This window comes from Lepidochelys olivacea, assembly GCF_965140295.1.
Source record: "Lepidochelys olivacea isolate rLepOli2 genome assembly, chromosome: 15".
Classification (NCBI taxonomy): domain Eukaryota; kingdom Metazoa; phylum Chordata; order Testudines; family Cheloniidae; genus Lepidochelys; species Lepidochelys olivacea.
Genome location: NC_140425.1, coordinates 29,910,281 through 29,932,717, shown reverse-complemented (window position 1 = coordinate 29,932,717; position 22,437 = coordinate 29,910,281). Strand labels below are relative to the sequence as shown.

At 40.1% G+C, this 22,437-nt stretch overlaps 1 protein-coding gene across 1 annotated transcript in view; it reads left to right on the top strand.

The window, feature by feature from the left end:
- Positions 1-22,437, top strand: part of HECTD4 (HECT domain E3 ubiquitin protein ligase 4) — a 121,970-nt gene that overhangs the window by 90,875 nt on the left and 8,658 nt on the right. The window contains exons 48-70 of the mRNA XM_084649331.1: positions 34-113; positions 239-402; positions 947-1,184; positions 1,655-1,791; positions 1,961-2,087; positions 4,872-5,009; positions 5,437-5,573; positions 5,726-5,886; positions 6,901-7,082; positions 8,882-9,087; positions 9,452-9,582; positions 9,867-10,072; positions 11,024-11,203; positions 12,825-14,128; positions 15,528-15,735; positions 16,621-16,844; positions 16,929-17,080; positions 17,369-17,475; positions 18,409-18,532; positions 19,389-19,579; positions 19,984-20,130; positions 21,334-21,453; positions 21,600-21,755. Coding sequence (XP_084505457.1) covers positions 34-113; positions 239-402; positions 947-1,184; positions 1,655-1,791; positions 1,961-2,087; positions 4,872-5,009; positions 5,437-5,573; positions 5,726-5,886; positions 6,901-7,082; positions 8,882-9,087; positions 9,452-9,582; positions 9,867-10,072; positions 11,024-11,203; positions 12,825-14,128; positions 15,528-15,735; positions 16,621-16,844; positions 16,929-17,080; positions 17,369-17,475; positions 18,409-18,532; positions 19,389-19,579; positions 19,984-20,130; positions 21,334-21,453; positions 21,600-21,755 — 4,820 coding nt within the window. The remainder of the gene's footprint in view (positions 1-33; positions 114-238; positions 403-946; positions 1,185-1,654; positions 1,792-1,960; positions 2,088-4,871; positions 5,010-5,436; positions 5,574-5,725; positions 5,887-6,900; positions 7,083-8,881; positions 9,088-9,451; positions 9,583-9,866; positions 10,073-11,023; positions 11,204-12,824; positions 14,129-15,527; positions 15,736-16,620; positions 16,845-16,928; positions 17,081-17,368; positions 17,476-18,408; positions 18,533-19,388; positions 19,580-19,983; positions 20,131-21,333; positions 21,454-21,599; positions 21,756-22,437) is intronic.

Below are 22,437 nucleotides of genomic sequence, written 5' to 3'. Positions count from 1 at the left end.
GTTTAACTTTCTTCTTCACATTTACTTTCTTAGTAATGGACGAGCTGTGCATTACAATGGCTCCAGCTTGCTACAGTGGAAGAGTGTTCGACTAGATGTGACCCTTTCTCCTGGTATGTCAGAATTCAGTTTATTTACTTAGCTGAAAGAGCCTAACACCTCTTAAATATAAACAAGGTAATGGATGAAAAACAGAAAAATCCTTGTTTCTCTTTGGTCGTGTTTTATTTTCCTCTAGGTGATATAGCCGGAATTGGCTGGGAGAGAACAGAAGGCACTCCTCCCCCTCCAGGACAGCCAGCTAAAGGAAGAGTGTACTTCACATATTGTGGACAGCGACTTGGGCCTTATCTGGAGGATGTCTCTGGTGGAATGTGGCCAGTGGTGCACATTCAGAAAAAGGCAGGTTTAACAGTAAAACACCTACTTTGGGATGTATTTGACTTTCACCAACACTAGTCAATGTTCCTGGGTGGAAACCACGACCTATTTTTAATATCATTTTCACCTTTATTTATTCATTTGGTTTAAAACTTGTATTCTCACCCATCAAGACAATAAAGTAAAGCTGGTCTGATGAGGAGACTGAGTTAATCTTTATATACTAATAGGCCTTACTTTACTATTAATTCACTTTAATCTTAACAGTGACCTTGCTGCAAATTGCATTTGTCCAAATGACTGTCTCTTGAAAGCACCAGGCTGAACAATTATAGCTCAAAGACTGTATTGAGCAGCTTTATATTTTTCAATTGTGTATTATCGGACTTATTTTTTAACCTTTATGGTCAATAATGCAAGGAAATCCATATCACTAGAGGATATGGTAATAACCAGTGGGGATTTCATCCTGTGGCCAAGGTTTAGAATAGGAAGATCACAGCAAAGGGTTAAAATAGTACTTTAAAACAAAAACTTCTTATGCTTTATTTGAATTTTGTTACAGAATACAAAAGTCCGGGCTAACTTTGGATCTCGCCAGTTTGCCTATGCTGAGGGACAAGCTCACAGGAATGCTGCTGATCTGTGCATTGACCTAGCTGAAGAAATAAGTGCCAACTTTGAAGCATTGCCTTTTGCCATGGCTTCCGATAGCGATAACGATGCTGGTACCAGCATAGCTTCTGACCCTGGAACCCACGGACCTCCTTGTAGAATTGCTGCTGTTGCCACAGCTCAGCAACGTAAAGTGATCATTAGTCGCATTTAAATCGCATGCTCAGTGTATTTCAGCAAAACCGTCTAAATCCACTTAAATGTTCTCAAACTGAAATTCTCAGGGTGCTTCCCAGATAAAATACAATAATCGTTAAAGAAACGCAATAGACCGTGGCAGATAAATGCTCACTTCATTTTAAACAAAGCATTCTAAAAATCAGTTATCTTTGTTTTACATTATACGGAATAAAGCATTCAAATTGTTCTGAGTTAAAGTAACCATAATGAAAAATTATTTTATTAGGGCTCTGAATGTAGTTAGATGCCTCACTTGATTGAATTATTCAATGTGCTACACTATGTCAAAATGCATTAAACTTCCACCAAGTGATTGGAGAGAGACCACAGAATGCAGCATATCTGAAGAACTTCATGAAATATTTTAGCATGTCTAGTAATGATTGGGAGTTCATTATTTCCATTTGGTTGGTTGCAGAATATGACAGTGACACTTCTTGTCATTATAAAATGGAACTCAGCTATGAGAACTTGTTCATATCAGGCCCAGATCCACATCCACCTGCTATTGCAGACGATGAAAGCGATGATGATGATGATGACGACATCCCCCGGGTAAGGAAGATGGGACACCTCACATGTTACAGAGCTGCTCTCTAGCTACAAGTCTTGTATTTAAAAAAAAATGTGTCATGAACTGATTTTGTTGCTTTGAGAAACTAGAGTTTCCATTAAATCTCTTGTTCTAAATGCCATTTGTTTTTTGTTTGACTTCTCTTCCCAGGAGGATCACTATGCCCTCTTGGTTAAAGCCTGGGAGACTAAGGTTTTCCCTACAATTAGAAGACGGTTCCGCAATGAAGCTGAGAGGAAGTCTGGTCTGGACCAGATTAAAGGGGCTTTACAGCTAGGTATGACTATCAAATGTTTATTTCTATGATCACAATTGTATGTGGCATATAACAGATGCAGGAATGAAACTGTGGGAGCTGGATTGGTCTAGCCAGACCCTTGTTGCACTTACTAGAGTCAAGGCTGCAGAACAGTTTTAGTCTTCTGTTTTTCCCGTGCTTGTAACTTACAGAAACATTATTTTCCATGCTTGGTTTCTGCTCAAAAGTGAGATTTTGTGTGGGGTAGAGGATTGTGGAAAGTTTCTGCAAACTCTTTTCTGTTTTTTAGGTTATGAGCTATGAGTCTTATGAGAACAGAAAAACATGTAGTCGTTGGGAGTTTAAAACACACTTTTTAGACACAGCTATATCAATACTGACTGAAGTGTGAAAAGTGCTGAAGCGTTTTTAGAAAGAAGAAAGGTTATAGATGATTGAAATGGTTGGCAGCTTTTTAGCATTTAGCAGAGCTTAATGACATTTCTACCCCCTTATGAGATAGTTGGGCAAGGAATAGGGGCTGATGGGACAACCAGTAAGAGGGAGTTTGTGTAAGTACCACACTGAAATCTCCCCACAAAAAAAACAGAACTAAGCTTTAACACTGGGCACAAAAGGTCACAAATGCAGCAATAATAATAATTAATAAAGTATTACATGATTTTAGGGGAGTTTAGCATTTTTTGCTAGATTCTACTGTATTCAACAGGGTCACTACTTTCATTTGAAAAAAGGTTCTACATTTTTCATTGCAAAGATCTAACCATTACAACATAAAGATATGGGCTGCTGACCTGTTAACCTAGTTCTGCAGGAAACCATTGCCAGGCAAGGATGGGAACTTCAGGACTTAATTTGGCTCATTTTCAACACTAAAATTAATGTTATTGTTGGTACCTTAATTTCTCTACTTTATGACATATTTTTTTTAGTTGTATAATCTTGTATGATCAGAGATTTTTTTCGTTTACTTTTCTGTAGAAGTTCTTTTAATCAAAATTACTTGGTTAAGGAACATAAAATCTTGACAAAAAATGCTACACAGTTCTCGTGAACTCCTGGTGGTGTATTTGCTTTTGATACTTGATTTTACTTGCTATTCAGGAGCTATTGGCAAAGTGCATGGCTGTAACCTCTATCAGACGTATGCTAACTCATTTTATTTTTATGGCTAGAAACCTTAGCTCTAGTGTTAGGGTTTTTTCCCAAGATGTGTCTTCTTCCATGTTGATAAACTAGTGATTTGGACACAGGGGAATGCTGCAAAAAGACTTTTCATTTCAGTACAAGTTTGGCAGCTCATCCTCACATACAATTACTTGCTCAGCGGGAGAGTCAACAGCCGCCTTCTACAGCTTATGTACGGGGACCAATCAGCCTGAATATTCAATGACAAATGTGCTTTGTAAATAAGTTTTTCTCCTCTTTGCTTTAAAAGTCCTTTTTTTTTATTTCATTGCCACTCCCAAGTTAATTGCACTTGGTAGGTCAAAGTTTATACAGCAGCTAGCGTGTGAGTGACTGAGTATGTCTTTGTTCCTAGTCACTTGACACTGAGGTTCCTAGTCACTTCTTCATGCAGATTAAAATAAAACATTCCTTTAAAAAAAAAAGTCATGAAAAATGAAGTAGATAAACATTTCTGTTCTGATAAAATCAAAACAAGCTTCTGTGCTGTGGTTTTCCCTTTATAATGCTCTTTCTTAGTTTGTTTCATGATTATTATAATCCATTGGCTCATTAATCTTAGTTTAATGTACCCCTGGGTAGCGGAGGTTAAGGGTTCTAATGCAGGATATATTAGCTCATTGTTAGGAAAGCCTCCCTTCAAATCAGCCTGGTTGGTAGAATTTCAATAATCAGTAAAATCTCCTGATGAGGATGAGCAGTAGTCTTAGTATTTTGGAAGAATCTGTTTATTTCTCACTTCAGCTGGGAGGCAAGAGTAGAGCTTCTGCCACTTCTGTTTTCCTTTCCTCTACTCGTTTACTCTAGGGCCCTTGATACGCCAAGTGCAACATTTCCAGATATGGAAGCCATTCAGGCATTAGAACATAGTGCAAAAACTTGGAGGGCAGGAATTCTAAAGCTCTGCTAGTACCCCTTCTGGTGCTCTGAGGATCTCAGGTTGCAAAAGGAACTGGGACTTTTGCATGTTTCTTTCCCTTTTAAGTGAGCATAAGAAGTATTTAAATGACTGAGGAAGGTTATCTTTAAGACTTATCCTAATGGACCCATGCCATTCTTATTTTGTTTCCTATGGTAGTTCTCTCTCTAAGTCTCTCTCTAATTAAGATATCCCTTAGAATGTTGCTTTGAAAATGTCTACTCCTCATAAATTTCTATTTGGACAGCAAATCTACAGAGGTAAATACTAAATGAAAATGACTTTCTTTGTCCAAAGTGCACAAACTTAGTGCTTGAAACACTATTTAATATAATGCGGCAGTAGATTATCCACAATGTTGTCTTTATCACTGTCTTTTCAGAATAGCTTGTAGTCTGCAGGTAAACATTTAATTTAACTATGAAATAGTTATCATCAGTAGTAAACTAACTTGTTTCCTGAAACAGATTAGCTCTATAAATATTCTCCAGAAATCGGTATAATATTGATTTCGTCTTTTTGAGTGCTAGACATAAGGCCAGATTTTGCTACCTCTTACCCAAAGAGATGAGTGAGGGGGCAGAATCTGGCTTGTAATGAGTAAATGAGACTATGTTGTGATATATTTGTTAGGTTGTGTGGTTTGTTACAAGACCAAGGCCAGCATCTAATCCAAATGCTATTCTGTTTATCAGGAATGGTCGATATAGCCCGACAAACAGTAGAATTCCTTTATGAGGAAAATGGTGGTATCCCAAGAGACCTCTATCTTCCTACCATTGAGGATATCAAAGATGAAGCAAATAAATTCACTATTGATAAAGTTCGGAAAGGTATGTCTATTTCAATCTTTATTTGCCAGTAGGAGAAAAGTTAGGACTAAACACCCTTTGACCTTGGCGCACATGGGACAAAATCATTATTTGGTTAAATTAAGGCTGCAACGTTTTTAGTTTAATAAATGGATAGAACTGGAGGGGTTAAATCACTGCTTTTGTTTTGCTTTTTTTTAATAACTTTTCTAAAAAGTGAATCACTTGTCAATGCACGTGCTGTGCACGAAGTGAACGTGTAAAACAACCCACCAAAAAAGGCTACAGCTTGTGCATTGTTAATGCAAACAGTCTTCGTGCACTCTGAGCCAAAGACTAGTCTATCAGATTCTGGGTGGCAGGAGTCAGTTTGTATATACTGTTAGTTTATTCGGGACCTTCTCATGTTAAAGGATGTTTTGAAGACATGTTTTTCCTTTATCTCCAGGCCTCACAGTGGTGACTCGCTCCCCAGACAGTAACAATGTGGCCAGCAATGCTGTGGGAACGGCTTTACCTAAATTTGCTATTCGTGGGATGCTGAAGACATTTGGTCTCCATGGTGTTGTTCTGGACGTTGATTCGGTGAGTAAAGCTATATTTAAGTTTTTTAATGGGTTATAGCATTTTTCTCTGATCTCCATGGTGAAACATGCTAGTTCATGTAAGATGCTGTTTTCTGCTCTTTGAGTAAAGATGTGTCCAATGTATTGATGGCATTGTTTTTGACATTTCAGGTAAATGAATTGGTGCAAGTAGAGACTTATCTCAGAAGTGAAGGCGTGTTGGTAAGATACTGGTATCCTATTGACATGTTAGAAAGGCCACCTGCTGGCTATAGGAGGACTGCAACAAATGGATTGGTTACTCTGGATAATACAAACATCCAAATTCACAGGTAAATAAGAAATTAATGTAGTGTATTTAGAGCTCTTATATCAATATTTCCATGCATATTATTTGGATGAACGTACAGTGTTTCATACAGTAAAATCTATTACTTATTGCAGCTTTGCTTTAAATAGTAGATTTCAAGAAAACTGCTGAACACCTTCTTAGTACACTCACTAGGTTTAAACCTAAAAAGAGGTCATTTGATCTCCACATAGTATTGGCTAGATCATCTTTTTATAAAAGGAGTTATGATGATCTTATTAGGGTTTTGTTAAAACAAGAATGATCTCTAAATTATTCATAAATATTTAGCTCTAGCAAGGATACAAATATCTTGTCAAGTACAGTCACTTTTTGTGATGGTGGTAATTTCTGTTTATCATCTATGCGCTCAATCCTGTGTGATTCTGAACACTTCAAATTCCTGCTGACTTCAGTGGGACCTCAGAGCACTTCACAGGATTGAGCTCATAACTTGGAAGACCAAGTTGTAAAAGCAAAGACCACTAGTGGAAGAGACCTACCGTATCTGAGGTCCCAACTGAAAGTAAAGGGAATTTTGGGTAGGAAGAATTTATACCTTTACCTTGCCAAAAAGGGCCATCAGATCGTTAATTAAAACTGAGGCATTGATCACTTCATCTCTTTTTAGAGATGAGAAGCGTGTTTGTTCACTGCCCTTGTCTCGAGTAAAGTTACGAGTAAAGAGAGCTCTGTTCCTGTCATCAGATCCATACATGTGGGGCCCCGTGACTATGAAGAGCTCCATAGGGGTTTTAAACTTGTGGCCTGCTGGTGCCCAAAGATTGGATAAGCAGTAGTGAGAAGTTTAGAGTTTCTCATATAGAACCTACCTATTCAGTCACTATTGATTTGCTTTCCAAAGTGAATAAGGAAGATCTGGGTCTATTTAATAAATTATTGCTGTTTTTAAGTTCATACGCCTGTTGTGGGTCCAAAAATCAAGGTGCTAGGTATAGTTCCTATTTTAATGAATCTGTATCTCGCTTTTTTGTAGAGAACTTTTGCGATGTGAAGCCTCACTTGCGCGATTGTACTGCCGCATGGCTCTCCTCAATATTTTTGCCCCCAAATCTCCACATATGTTTACTCGTCTATTTCATATTCCGGCTATCCGTGACATCACCCTGGAGCACCTGCAGCTGCTGTCCAACCAACTTCTTGCACCACCCCTTCCTGGTAAAATAATACTTGAAAAATGCAGCAGCTCTGTTGCTTTTGATACGCTAGTATAGCAATGCCCATGTCAGTGTGCGCTTACAGAGATCTGTGTGAAAGACTGATTAAGTTTAGGAGTTTCGTGAAACTGACCATTTTCAGTTTGTTTCATGAAGCCATTAAGAGCTATTGTTTTTAAATTAAGTTTTTCAGACTTGCATGAACATATGAAATAAGCAGTCTCTTACTAGATCCATGAGTAGCTAGAGAAAGGGCTAACCACTGTGTAAAAGCAGTCAAGTAAATTCTAGGCTAAACTGAGGTGTGTTCATTGCAAATGTTTATTAATGATCTCATGAAAAGTAAGCTGTAGGAAAGACTTCTCCCTCCTTATTCCTCCGCCAAACAGATTCCATTTAATATGTTGCTATTCTTCTTTTAGTTTGTGGGATTCTTTGTGAGAAACTGAAAACGTTGTACAGTTTGAATTCAGTATAGGTATATAGCTGCCAGTTGGGTCACTTCATTTTCAAAATTCAGCTCATCTCCAGTTTTGCAGAACATTTCATCCTTTTCCTAACAGAGTCATGAATCTGATAACTAATTCCTCGTGAGTCTAAGAGAATGCACATGGCCGAATTCTGGGAAAAGATCTTGGGTTAAATCAAATGTGTGTTAATGGTGGAAATCAACCTGTCAAATGCCATTATGCATACTAAGAGATGCACGCAACATGGCAGGGCACTTAAGAGGAACTAAAAAGTAGCTAAAAATAGGTTGTTAATACCCAAAGTTAATCTAAAGCGCTTGAAGATCTTCCCTCCCCCAAATCATTCTGAGACTGGATTCGCTCTCACAGAGGCTGCATCATGTGTGACTCCTCTACAGAGTACAGAGTATTTTGAGGAATTGCATGGCTTTGGGATCCTTTTCTAGACTACAATTTAAATACTTGTAATTAAGCACACACCGTCCCTCCATACTTCCTTGCTTCTCCTGCCTTCTTAGCAATATTTTTTTTCCATTTCTGCCCTTGTTTAGCTAACCTGCGAGTAATTTGAATCATGTTAATATGTGTAATTGCACCCCTCTGAGTGGGATTTCTGCAAACAGGCTCTATAGGAATTGCTTTGTCTAGTGCCGCCATGCACTGCAAATTGGCCCTCCGCAGCTCCTGGAGACAGCAGCAATCTGAAAGGGAGGCAGTGATAGGGAGCCTCCTAAAAATAGCTTGCTTGTGAGTGGGAGAAGCTTGAGGACAGGGACACCACTTCTCCCCGCTTCATCTCATGGAATGAGCGGGGAAAAACCCCAAGCACCATGGACTCATTGTACAGCCTCAAAAAACCTCTCAAGCTGGAGCTACTCGACCCCTTCTGTCTCCCAGGCCATCACATGGATGGGGATACTCCCCCACCCACATGGGCACTGGAGGAAGCAATGTCTACGTATGTGATGCTGGGTTAGGGAGATATCTGACTGCCTCCAGGGTGGGGCAGAGTTGGGTGGCCCCAGAGCCCTTGCACTGCTTTTGTTCCTGGGGGAGTCCATGTAAAGATTGGAGTAATGCTAGGACAGAATGAGACCAGGCCTTCGACCCTCCATTCAGTTCTGTGTCAGCAATGTCAGGGGCACAGGTTTGGCCCTGGAAGAATTCCTTATACTGCTAAACCTTAGGAGGACTTGCACTTGAGCAGAAATGCAGATATAAAGGCTTGTGATCTGTGAGCTTTTTAAAACATGCTCTTGAGTGTTTCTTTGACTGCTTATAAGTTCAGAGGATCTTCCAATATGCAGTGTATTGCATTTGTTCTTTACAGATGGAACAATCAGTTCAAGTTCTATTCTTTTGGCCCAGTCCCTACAGCATTGTATCCATTCCCAGAGCTGTTCTGCCACAGATCTTTTCTACCAGGGCAATTCACAACAAATCAGGGAGTGGCTGACTGTAGCCATCACTCGGACACTACATCAAGGAGAGGAGAGTCTGTTAGAACTAACTAAACAAATCTGTTCCTTCTTTCAGGTAAACAATATTTTTTGATGCTTTCTGAATGTTTATAGTACTGTGAAGAAAATGTGAATTTATTAAAATATGTATTAATCTTTTTCCTCTAGAGAGATTGCCTTTCTTGCTAGAATACTTTTACAATACTTATTACTGTCCTTAAATTCAAAATTCTGTGAACACACTGCAATGCTATCTGGTCATACCGTACACTTTGTGCACACATGCAGGGGGATAGCCTGTGTAGTACTGAAATGAATGGTCTCAAGTTATGTAACTACTTTGCAGTACTATTTTTAGCTGTAAAATAAGGGGCAAGGAAGGGGTTTTGGCTTATTGCTTTGCTTCTCCGAGGCTTTCATTGTTAAATGTCATTTTACAGACCGCACCAGAACAATTCCCCGCTGAAGACTTCCCTATTTCAGAGTCCAAAGTCAATATGGATGTTAATTTTCCTGGGGCTGCTTTTGTAGTTGTGTCCTGTAAGGAAAGTCAGTCTGGATTCCGCAAAGAGTAAGTTATTAAGGAAGTGGGAGAGCAACCAGTTATAAAGAGACCCTGTTTAGGCTGCTGGGCCTGGATTGTGATCTGCCTCTCTCTAAGACCTCTTTGGGAAGTCTGTGTAATGCCTGTGTTAATTTTTCGACACAAACCTTTTCAAGGATTTATCTTGGAGAGGTGGGGGATGATAGTGCAGAAGGATACGACATACCCCTTGATTGTGTCCTTTTTACGTTTGGGGTTTTATTAATTTTAATTAATTAAATTAATTTAATTGTTTTCTGGTTATTTTCTAGTTCCTCCCTGTATAAGGCTCCATGGGCTCGCGTGTTTGTCTATGGTCTTGGTCATAAAATAAAGAGGAACGGTCAGTTAAACCTAACTGAGGCAGTATGTTACCCTCGGGATGCCTCTCCAACCAACACAGGCTTGACACCACCCCCAACAACCAATCAGTATCCTTCAGTGATTATCTCCACTGACAAGGTCCACATCAAATTAGGTAAATGTTTTTAGTATTTGCAAACTGAGGACAGGCTAAATCACCTTATTTATCAGAGTTTCCTGAGGCAGCACCAAACTTACGTTCTGTTCATGTGTTCTGTACAAGGTACCAGAAAATACCAGGCAAGAGGAGTATACTGTCACTAACTAAACAGGCAAGGTTTGATACTGTCCGGGCAGTTCTAAACTGACAGCACCTCACACTGCAGTCTCATCAGTTCTCAGAAGCCAGCCGATGCTTTTCCAGGGGGTCTTCCCTGCTTGCTGCAGGGATTGGGGTGGGTGACTGAGCAGGCTGCACTCTGCTAAGTTCAGTCCTGATCCATTGCCCCAGGTCGGTGCTTTATTTGAGATGCCACATTCTAACCTAGTTTTAGCTATGTAGATAGTTATATGGCTGGCCGTCATCACTGTAGGATCAGGGCCCCTTGGAAATATTTCAGTAGAAATAACATTCTTTCTTCCCGCCAGCCTGTAGGAGAAATAGCTTGATTGGTTTATAATTTGGGGGGAGGTGGGTAGAAAAGGCAAAAAAGCAAGGTTTATTTTTTTCAATAAATTCTTCAAAGTCTCACCACTTACGGTCACTATAATTCCTGTATTCCATTTTGCACTAGCCCTAGTGTCCTGTCAATATTCAGGAAACCATTGTCTGTAGTACAATGAATATGAAAGATCTACACATTTTAATGAATACAAATACAAATCCAGAACTCTACATCTGGCTACATCATGAACTTAATATTTTCCTTTTCTGTCTTTTCATTTCTGTTTAATGAGAGGATTAGTCGATTTAATCAACTACCTCACTTAACAAACTCTTAAGCTTAGAAAAATTTAAAACAATGTTTGAACCTGGCCTAATAAGACTTTGCTTTTTCTTGACACAGTTGTTGCCTTCTAGTTTATAGAATTGTAATGGGAATTCCTCTCTGTCGTCTTGTTTAAGGAGTATCCCCCCCTCCTGGTGCTGTCTTAGTTTTGCACTCTCTTCCGCTCGAATTCCCTCTGGCTATGGCATTTACGGAACAGCTGTTAACGTGGAAATTAGAGGATGGTGATGTAAAATCAGAAGATGAATTGGATACTATCCCTGCTTCAGTTCTCCTACAAATGGTGGAACTCTTAGGTGAGAGTACAGTATTTTTTGAGTATTTACTGACCAATGAAACAGCTGATCAACTGGAATGTTCAGAAAGAAAAATTACAGTATTTAAACTTCCTTTAAAACCATAAATTCCATCATAATTACTAAACTCCAAAACAGTATGCATTCGCATGGTTTAATAATGCCAAATTCTAAAATAAACTCAGTACTAGAAAAATCACATGAAGACTTTCCAGCTGATATCTATTTAAGTACATTGGGTAAAATTTTCAAGAGCACCTAAGTGCCTGAATCACTTTTGAAAATGACACTTAGGAGTCACTTAAGAGCTTTTGAAAATTTTACCCCTTATCTCATCAATGCAAGGATGTGTTGATAATGAGGTTACTTAGTAACCAGGAGCCTTTGTATTCTCCAGTACTGCGGCCAGTGCTTTGCCAGAGAAGCCTACGTTCTGAGCTTTCATTTTAAAAAAATCTAACACTCATGGTTGTGAAAATGATTTTGTAAATCTGAATAGAGTGTAAACTGCTAGAGTGCTGTCCTCCGAAGTCTCCAGGTGGCTTAAAATCATGAACGTGGCCGTTTACACCACTCATATTTATCTCATTGTATTAACTATGAAACCTTAAAGACGGGAAAATCTAAGTATAAACACTAACTGCTTCTCTGCTGATCATTTTAAGAGAAATATCCAGGTCGTGGGCTTATCCCAAAATTAAGTCTATGATTTTGCCATTCAAATTTTTAGTCAATTTCACTGCAGAGGTGCAAGGGAAAAAAACCCCAGAGTCATGAAAAAATCACAGAGACGTGGGGGTGTCGGAGCGCGAGAGTCCACCGCTCCCTCCTCCTGCAGTGGCTCCTGTCCTGTTGGGTTGGGCCCCGCTTCCCGCTCTAGGCATGGTGACCTGGTACACTACGTCACAGCGCCACTCAGGTTTGGCACATCCCCGTCCCCCATCTCCATCTATGACCGGGTGTACGCAGCAAACCAGAGTGGCATTGTGACCTCATCGGCCCTGTCACAATGCCCATAGCAGGGAGCCAGGCTCACAGGAGCCATCACTGCAGGTTTCACACACGTCATTAAAATTCACAATTACTGTGAACAGTTACCATGACCTCCAGGCCAAAATTGTTGCCTTGCCCATAATCACAAATGGTCTCCGACACTTTCCCAAATGCCACAAAGCTTCAGTTATCCCTACCCAGCTGCTAGTACCTCCAGCTTCTCCTGACAGCTTCTTGTGATGCAATTATGCGTTGTGAATTGAAAAATTTGGAGTAAAACAAAAACTGGAAATGTAAAGACATCCATCACAAGATAAACTGAATGCAGTAAACACAGGCCCATTGATCAGATTGTATTCTTGCATTTTTTTAATTTTAGTCAAGGTGATGCATTTAAAGCCTGCTGAACTTGAGTGATGCAAAATGTAGGTTTGTTTTGCCATAGGACCTTCTAGTATTATGTATTTGTTGGTTGCATGAAGATGTCTCTGTGGGAAGAATATCACTATGGGTTTGTAAGTGGCCTTGTTTGATTTTACGCCCGTTGAATGTTGTCATAATTCATGTAATAAAGCCAGTCACATTGGAATAAATCTAATTCCCATGTCTTTCTGTCTTCCATACATAGGGAACTTTCTCTGGACGACAGACATGGCAGCTTGTGTGAAGGAACTGATATTTCATCTCTTGGGAGAGTTGCTTCGCAAAATTCACAATCTGGAACAGAAAAAGAACCCAGCAGGGTTGTCTTCTTCCATTGCACTTCAGCTAAATCCCTGTCTAGCCATGCTTATGGCTCTTCAGTCTGAACTGCACAAACTATACGATGAAGAAACTCAAAACTGGGTGTCTGGAAATGCATGTGGTGGCTCTGGTGTGGGAGTGGCTGACCAGGGAAGATTTTCAACCTACTTCCATGCTCTGATGGAAGGCTGTCTAGCTGTAGCAGAAGTGACTCTGCCAATCAACATGAGTGTAACAGCTAGTGTGATGTCCTCAACAAATGCCCCAAATCTAAGTGATTCCTCTTCCTCCTCTTCATCTTCTCCAGGACAGACGCCCCAGAGCCCAAGCCTCCTGTCAAAGAGGAAAAAAGTCAAAATGAAGCGGGAAAAGACATCGTCTTCAGGTAAACGGTCTTCATCCCGAGCTGCTGAAACTGACGCTGCAATTCTGAATATAGGAGGAAGCAAACCTGAGGATATGTTATGGTTTCATAGAGCGCTGACCTTACTTATAATTCTCAGACACCTAACTAAAAAGGATCCACAAGGGCTAGGTGTGACAAATGATGCTGTAGCTGATGCTTGCCAGGCACTAGTGGGTGCAACAGCTCACAGTCGGTTACTTGTGATTTCTGGAATACCAACTCACTTAGAGGAGGGTATTGTCAGAAGTGCAATCCGGAAGGCGTGTAATGCACATGGTGGAGTCTTCAAAGATGAAATCTACATCCCCTTGCAGGAAGAGGATCCCAAAAAAATCAAGGACAAAGCAGGAGGAGGAGAATGTAGGACTGAATTGGAAAAACCAACTGTGTCTAGTAGTGCAGACAGTCTCGATATCAGCAGTTCTAGCAGCGTCACACCTGCCATGAGTGTTAGTGCCTCAGCCTCTACAAGCCAGGCCTCCCTCTGCAGCTCGCAGGGTATCTCTCGGACAATTAGCGATATTTCTGTAGACCAGTTTCAAGCTGGACTGGAGTTGGCCATTCCACCAGGACTGCTAGAGCCACATGTTGTTTCCAGCCAGGAGAGCTTAGATCTTTCACTTTGCAGCACTGGAAGCCTTGGCAGCCTTGGCAGTCTTGGGGAACAACTTGACAATGTAGAAACAGCGTCTGTATCTGATGTTGGATCAATGTACACTGTCACGTCACTGGACAACCAGCCACTGATGTCACGGCCAATCAAGGGTTTTGCAGTAGTGGAGGTAACAGCTTTCAGGCAGTCAGGGATTCATTTGTAGCTCCCCTTTCTTGGAGCAGTCAGGCCAGATTTTGTCCTAAATGAATGATGTCGATTCTAGTAACTGTCTTCCCCCAAACTCAAAAACAAAACAAATCTTGTTTTTCACTTCTCTCTACACCATATTGTGGGGGTGACTCACAGGGCCAAAGAGGGTGTTTCCTTTCCATATAGACTGGTGTGGGGGTAATACTACAACATGAATAATTCACTTTTGTATATTGGATGGAGAGTGGCAGGTACTATAAACAAGCAATAGTTCAGCACAAATTATGCTGTCTAACTAGGACACAGCATCAAATGCATTCCAGTTAGAATTTGATGGATATGCTTTCTTGTACTACATTATCTTCAGATTTGCCCCGGGATCACAGTGCAGTGACTCTAAACACTTTCTTTTGCCTTTATCAGAACCTTTAAAATCAACATCCTTTCTGAATGCAACAGTGTAAAGTCACTGTGGGTTTTTACAGTTTATTACTTCAGTAGACTTTAAGAATGTACTTGATTCCCTCAATATTATGGTTTGACATTGAATGATTTTGAACTTTGTTGCCAAAAGAGTAGCATACTTGGGCTAACGTCTGCTTGTTTAAAATTCTCCTTTCCAAAGGACTGCAAATGCTATTGAAGGTCTAGTGCTCCTAAATCCCTCATTTGAAAAATCTCCCCTGGGCTTCCAGAGGCTTTCAGTAACATCTGCCTCAAGTTTGTTGCAGCTTCAGAATTAGGCTTGTGTTTCAGCTCATCTTATAGAAGAAAATATAGTTTACTCCAAAGGAATATATTCAGCTGTCTTAATTTTTTACTGAGCCAAAGATATTCACATTGAAATAAGCAATAGATCCTGTAAAGGAAAATGGTAACATAATCATGCTGAACCGTACACCTGGTCTGTAGCTATTCCGGTAATGATGCATTACTGATATTCACAGCTTCCAAGAAAGTTAGGGAGGTGGAACAATAGCTCTGCTTCCAAGGGCCAATTTTATGTAGATATTTTCTAAATACCGCACAGTTGAGGAGAACTGCAGGTGACCCTGAAACCTTCAAGTTGATCTAGAACTAATATTTTCATATCTCAAGGCTTCTTATCTCAAGAGTTACCTCCAAACTTAAGAAATGGAATAGTCATTTCTCAGAGGCCTGTGTAATTAACCCAGGGTGTGGTGGTTTCAAAGACCCCACTTCCTAGGGTGGATGTATTGCCAGTAAATCTGAATTCTGGTATCAGAGAATTAATGTAGCACATGTATAATGTTAAACCTCTGCAAGAAAAGAGAATGCAAGACTTAACCAATATGAATGACAGATAATATGTTCCCCATCAGAATTCCTTGTAACTACTTTCGTTATTTACGCAGATAAGGTCACGAGCTAAAATAGAGAAAATCCGAGCCAGTTTATTTAACAGTAGTGATCTGATTGGTTTGTCAAGTCTGGATGGTGAAGATGAACTAATGGAAATGTCAACTGAGGAGATTTTAACTGTATCTACTGTAAATCAGAGTTTATTTGATACGCAAGGGAGCCCAGTCCTAGAAGACTATTTTAATGATAAATCGATAAAAGGTGTGTATCTTTCATATTGGCAAATACCTTTTTTCCAGGTTTTATGCAGTGGTCACATTCTTCTCACGCTGGTGTAAATCCAGAGTAATTCATTGACAGACTGACAATGGAAAAAATTGTTCTCATATAAATTACTTGCCAATAGATTGGGGGGAGGAGATTTGTGACAATTAGAGTATTCAACAATCTCTAAAGCTGGTCAGATAGTCATGAATAATTTTTTATTTACTAATTTATTTAATAGTCGACAGGGGGAAAAAATTGTGATTTTAACCCATTTACAAATATTATTAGATCAAACTATTCCTTGACTTGAACGGAGTTATGCTGGAACGAATCCAGAGTAACTGAGCAGAATTTTACTCATAGTCTTCGACTTACATTAATCAGTGGTTAATTTTACTCTAACAATGTGATCAAAACCTCTTGAATCAAATCATAAAGCTATAGAAAAGTATATCAGTTGGATGGGCCCTAAATTCTAAATGAGGGGGAGAAAAGATTAATTGGGGCGGGGAGGGAATAGCCTCAGAGAACAATTAATTCAATTATTGACATAAACACTCTTGTGTACCTATGCAAATTGTGATGTGCACCCAGGAATCAGCTGGATAACTAAATCAATTGTTGTTATAATTTTGAGTGACATCAACGTAGTGGATCAAAATAAATGGAAGGCACTGTCTGTAGTACCATAAATTGAACTTTAAAAATGTTGTGACTGCTGTGTATACTGTTTTCTAAACTATTTGCTGTCTAGTATTTTAGAGCACAAGTTTTTTTTAAATAATATAGTGAATGAATAGAACCATATCTTCCCAGTGTCTTAATTCTAAACTCTCTTTTCATGTTGGATTTGTACTGTATTGCAATTTTTTGTATTAGGTGAGAAATTGGTCCCAGGTGCTCGAGAAGTCCTCACAGACATATTTAAGAGCTGTGTTCACTCTGAACAAATGCTGAGCCTAACTCCAGCAAAACCCATTAAAGTTGCTGATATTTATCTGAGCAAAGAGCAAATAAATTCGCAGACTCCTGGAAACCTTCTCCATGTTTTCTTCACAAATGTCCGCCCACCAAAGAAGGTGCTGGAGGACCAACTCACTCAGGTAGCCCTGTGTAAAACACCTCTTTAATTACTCTCCTTGTGTAATTTGGAAATATTGGGTAATCATTCATTTCTCTTTTGGAAGATTTTAAGGAAATACGGTGTGCCCAAGCCTAAGTTTGACAAGAGCAAGTACAACAAGGCAGGCAAAGAGCAACATCCAGTGAAAGTTGTGAGCTCCAAACGTCCGGTTACTAAACCACCTGCAAAGGAAAAATCTGTGCTCAATAGTGTCAGGTTAGTGCCTTGAACTTTTCTGCAGTCATAAAACAGCTGGCCTCTCTGCATGGAACTAGTTTTTTCTTTTCAGTATGTCAGAACACTGGTGTGCAGAAGATGATTTTAAAAAAAAAATTAAAAAAATCAAGAAGAGACCTAAAATAACTCGTGGCTTTGAGGGCATAAATCCTCTCTTACGTTAAACAATATTTCATATTTTATGAAATATATATATAATATTTCATACCACACTCAGTCATTTAAGGAAATGTATATTCTCACCAAAAAAATGTTTCTGTCCCATAGCAGAACAGCTTTAAGTGAGAAGAAACCTACTGTAAAGCCAAAATCTCCAGAGAAGGGCAAACCTGATGAGAAGGACCCAGAGAAGTCTCCTACAAAGAAACAAGAAGGTAGGGGCTGTCTAGAAATTCTTCTCATTACTTTCTATCTGAAAACATGCTATCTAGCAAAGGGTAAAGATTTCAAACATGTAAATTGGCCAGGTATTTCTAGACTAAAAATGAAAGACCACTTGCTTTTTTTTTTAAATGAGGTTAATTTATAAGCTGTCTAAAAGATTAAACTAATTGCAAATGTGGGCCCAATTTCCACTCTCACTTGTATCCATGTGAATCTAGAGTTCCTGGGGATGAGTAAATGAGAGCAGAACTTGGCACATGATTATTATTATAACTCAAACAGCGTACTAAGCACTTGGGGCAGGGAACTAGGGCAGGGAACTTCCTCGACTTCCAAAGAGCTTAAGGTATAAAGGCAACGTGTAATGGAGATGGAATGTGATTGAACAATGGGACTATTAAGCTGAAATAAAAGCTTCAGAAATGCTACATAGATAGCATGGCAATCTTGGGTCTGGTACAGCCAGGCAGGGGAATGGAGTGCAAGGCTCTCTCTTGGTATTCCACTCCTGGGCCAGCAGGGCTTGAGAATGAGGGTTCATTCTGTGGCTCCACCCTTCGCTTTTGGAAACACATGGTCAGATTATAGGACACTAACCTTGGAGAGCTAGCATAGCTCCCTCTCAGGCAGAAATGCTCCTTGATGGAATTGCAGGGATGGAGTCATTAATAAGGGAGAAATGAACACTCTGGATTAAACCCTAGCAACCCTAACAGTTTCAGATTTTTTTCTGGGAAAGGCTGTCTTGGATTTGTCCCTTGTGGAGAGGACAAGACCAGTGGGAAGCAGGCAGGTAGCTTGAGTTTCGGATGTGAGTTGAGGGTAGCCAGACAAAAGCAAACACTCTGGAAATAAGCCTGCATGATATAATTTTTTTTTCTGGTAAATTACTAATTGTTTAATACTTACATCTCTGTTGTCAGTTCCAGAAGAGAAGTATTTGACACTGGATGGATTTCACAGATTTGTTGTTGATCGAGCCAAACAGGACATCCGTAGTGTCTGGAGAGCTATTTTGTCCTGTGGATATGATCTTCATTTTGAAAGGTGCAATACATGTTTTGTAAAAGTGGTATAGAATTCAATACTTAATCTGAACGTGTTTGGAATGGCTGAGTTTTACTACAGGTAGTCTGAAACTTATTAATGCTCAGTGCACTTCTGGATGTGGCTACGATGCATCAACATAGAATTGTTGAATAGTTTCTTAGAATGTTATTTAAGGGACTTGATTCATATTCAGCTGCCAGGATGTCTGTTCCTGACTTCCACGTGCACATGCTCGCTAGGAGGATCACACCTGAATTGTGGAAACCTGGTTTAAACAAAATTAGTTCATTTTGTCCCTCTTACTTCCAAAATCCATAATAAACTGACCTGTCAACAACTGCACTGCCAGCTGTTGCCTAAACTAACCTTCTCTGGCTTCATGCCACATCAAAGCTGCATTCTGTGCCTCATGGTATTGAAACTGCTTTGGTAGATTTCTCCACTTGTTTTGAAGGAGCTAGTACAGGGTAGACTGTTTAGTCATCATGTTACTTTCCTCCCTGTTATCATTTCAAAGCAGAGAAGTCCCTTAAATGGATCTATCCTCTTCCCTGGTATTGAGCTGCAAATTGCCTGCCTACTATATCCCACTCCCATGTCTGCTTATGAGCTCAGAGTAGAGAGTGCCCAGTGCAGTAAGTAAGCCTAGTAAGCAGGTAATGAAAGTCAGGCAAGGAGGGATGATAATGATAATGATTCGTTCTCCCTCATATCTGAAGCATTCTAATGTCTAGGCTAAAGGAGCTGTACTTAGGGAAAGGGAAAAGGAGAGACCTAAAGCCACCTGGCTTCATGGTTAATGCAGTCCAGGGGAGCATTTGCATTTAACAGTTCTAATCCCCTTGTTCTTCAGGTGTGCCTGCATTGACGCAAGACATGCTCAGAAAGCATCCCGGAAGTGGACTTTGGAAATGGACGTAGCCCTTGTGCAGTACATCAACCGACTGTGCCGTCATCTTGCAATTACCCCAGCACGACTGCACCCGCACGAAGTTTACTTAGATCCAGCTGACGCAGCTGATCCCAGAGTCTCTTGTCTGCTGAGTATGCACAAATTGGGGGTTTTCTAGTTATTACTTCATACGCTTTGTATTCCTCTTCAGTTCATGGTTATAGATTGCTTATGGATTCAGTGTGAAACACTTAGTGAAGGGCTGTGAATTCAGCACTGGATTGACAGCCCTGGAAACTGAAGTCCTCTGGGTCACCACAGAAAAGGAACAGCAAAGGCAATGACAGTGCAGGCTTCCCCCCAAGCCACAAAACCCTGTCAGTGTGTCTCTACCCTGGCATGTAGGGGCCACCTCTAATGGACATGGGGGTAGTTCATTCTACAGGGCCCATTCAGTCTGTGGTCACTATGCCAGAATGGGTGTTGATGTGATGAGTTTGAGGACTCCTGTCCTGTCCTTTAGCTCTCTGTTTCTGAATTTTTTTCCCCATCTCAGATGTTCCCATTGAGAGTCTACGTCTACGTTTTGCACTGCTTCAGTCTCTGAACACCATGCTGGAGACCTTCTTCCTTCTGCTGGTGGAGCTGCGACAGACAGAAATGTACGCTAATAGTATTGCTGTGTTACTGCGAGAGGCCAAAGGTCAGTGTCTCTAGGACTGCGTGAGTTCTGTGACTGTCTGATGCTTGGGGGAAGTTTAGCATCTTTTGCAGGTTCTCTCATTGGTACAGACTGGAGAAAAGATTAATCCACACTTACCTCAGAAATCGGAGAACTTTGGGGGGAGATAGAGAGGGGATCACCATACTGTCAAAAGCTCCTTGACTTTGCTTCTCAACCAGATAACCCAGTACGCTGACTGAATAGGGTGACTGTCTAAGAACAATGTGAGCACATGAGTAAGAGCTGTTGCTAGTGTTTTCCTGGATTAGGGAGAACCAACCAGGGCAGTGCTATGTTTCAAATGACCTTGCTGAAGTACTCTGAAAAACGCAATAGGAATTGCTGTAACGAGAAGGCTGCCGTATCTCACTACAAACATAAATATTTAGATGGTATGGTTTGGAGGATGGAGACAGGCTGTTCTATTGTGTATAATGCCCAGCACAACGGACGTTTGTCCTGCTTGGGGATTCCATGTGCTATCACAATATAAATAACCATATGGCTGAAATGGTATGTTAGCCCCAAGAGCATACAATATAGTCAAGGGTTCCAGAACCGGTGAGCCTGCTAACTGCTACAGGAGTGGTAGGCTTACAAAGATAGACCTTCATGAGAACCTCCAATAATCATACAATGAGTAAAAGATTTAGGCTACCCTGGCCAGACCAGTCATTTCATTTACTCTGGAGAAATAGCTGATGTTGAGTCTTTGCTTCTACCCAACCAGAAAAGAGCACTTGCAAACCTCAGGTGTGGAAATCGAGTGTTCACAGTCTGTGTGTAGTGTATGGATTTAGGGTGCCATGAGATACACTGATTGATATCTTCTTGTCATTAGTATCCTCCTCAGAGCATGCCAGATTTCAGAAAACTATTTAGAAATGTGCTTTTCTATCTTATTTGCACAGCTTATGGTTTGGCTGACAGGAAATAATCATCTAATATAAGAAATCTGATGTACAGAAATATTGTGATAAAGTACTTACTTGACATGTGTCTTCCGATAAACATTAACTCTGAATACAAAAAGTGTCCAAAGGCTTGTTTGGGTTGGCCAGCTCTTAGACTGAGGCTTACAGAAGATTAAATCAGTCCCAAAATGTTGTTCATCAGATGATTTCAGGAAATAAAATTACAGAAGGACCAATAGTAGACATAAACATGTATTTCTTTATTTAGGTTTAATCTTTTATGACACAAAGGTGACTGTAATGAATCGAGTGCTGAATGCCACTGTGCAAAGAACAGCAGATCACGCAGCGCCGGAAATCACACTGGATCCATTAGAAATAGTGGGAGGTATTTGCATTATTTATTCTCTCTAACCTTAATTTTCATTTACTGCCTATGATTTCAAATTGGTCTTAAAATAACTAAGCTCAGACTCTTATGAACACAAAATACTCACAGTGGATTCAGTTTTTTAAAATGTTTCTTTTAAATAGGGGAGATCCGTTCTTCAGAGAATTCCTACTTCTGCCAGGCAGCTAGGCAGCTAGCCTGTGTGCCATCCTCTCAGCTCTGTGTTAAACTGGCCAGTGGTGGGGATCCCACATATGCCTTTAACATTCGCTTCACTGGAGAGGAGGTGCATGGAACAAGTAAGTTATCGTCTGACAGAACAGTAGTGACACACGCGGCATGTTGATCAGAATGTATCCAAAGAAGGCAAGGAAAACTAATGCTAGCGAGGACTTGAGCATGTAGTCTTCACTAGGACCAGGTTCCAGAAAAGTTAACGAGTGTTTAGACTGAATGAGTAGTACAGGGACGGATCGCTAGTGACTCTGCAGTGATGTTATACTTAAAAGAACGTTCGTTAGGTAAGAACTTTTTTTGTTAAATACGGCTGACTATGATATGTCTCCTTTTCTCCCAACACTTTGTGTTTGTTTTTTGAATCCAACTTGGCTGGGACACTGAGAGTACGCTGGTCAGTTTCACTTTCTGTTTTTTGTGATTAACCCCATGTTACAATAGCTGAGTTTCAGACACTCCAGGGGAAAGGTTTAAATTAAGCCAATAAAAAAAAAAAGTTCATTTTTGTAAAGTTTCCCTTCTTTTGAAGGGGAAAAACAAAAGCCTACGTATGGGGTCTAAGCTATCTGATAGTAGTTTGGTTTATCTGACTAGACATTTCTATTTAATGTATATAATCTGCTTTATAGTACAAATCTTTCTTTGGAGACATGGAATGCTAGTGCCTGCTATGCTTTATGCTGATGCTAGAAAGAAATTGGGAAAACATCGTATCTGAAGCCAACTAGTGTTCTGAACATACGG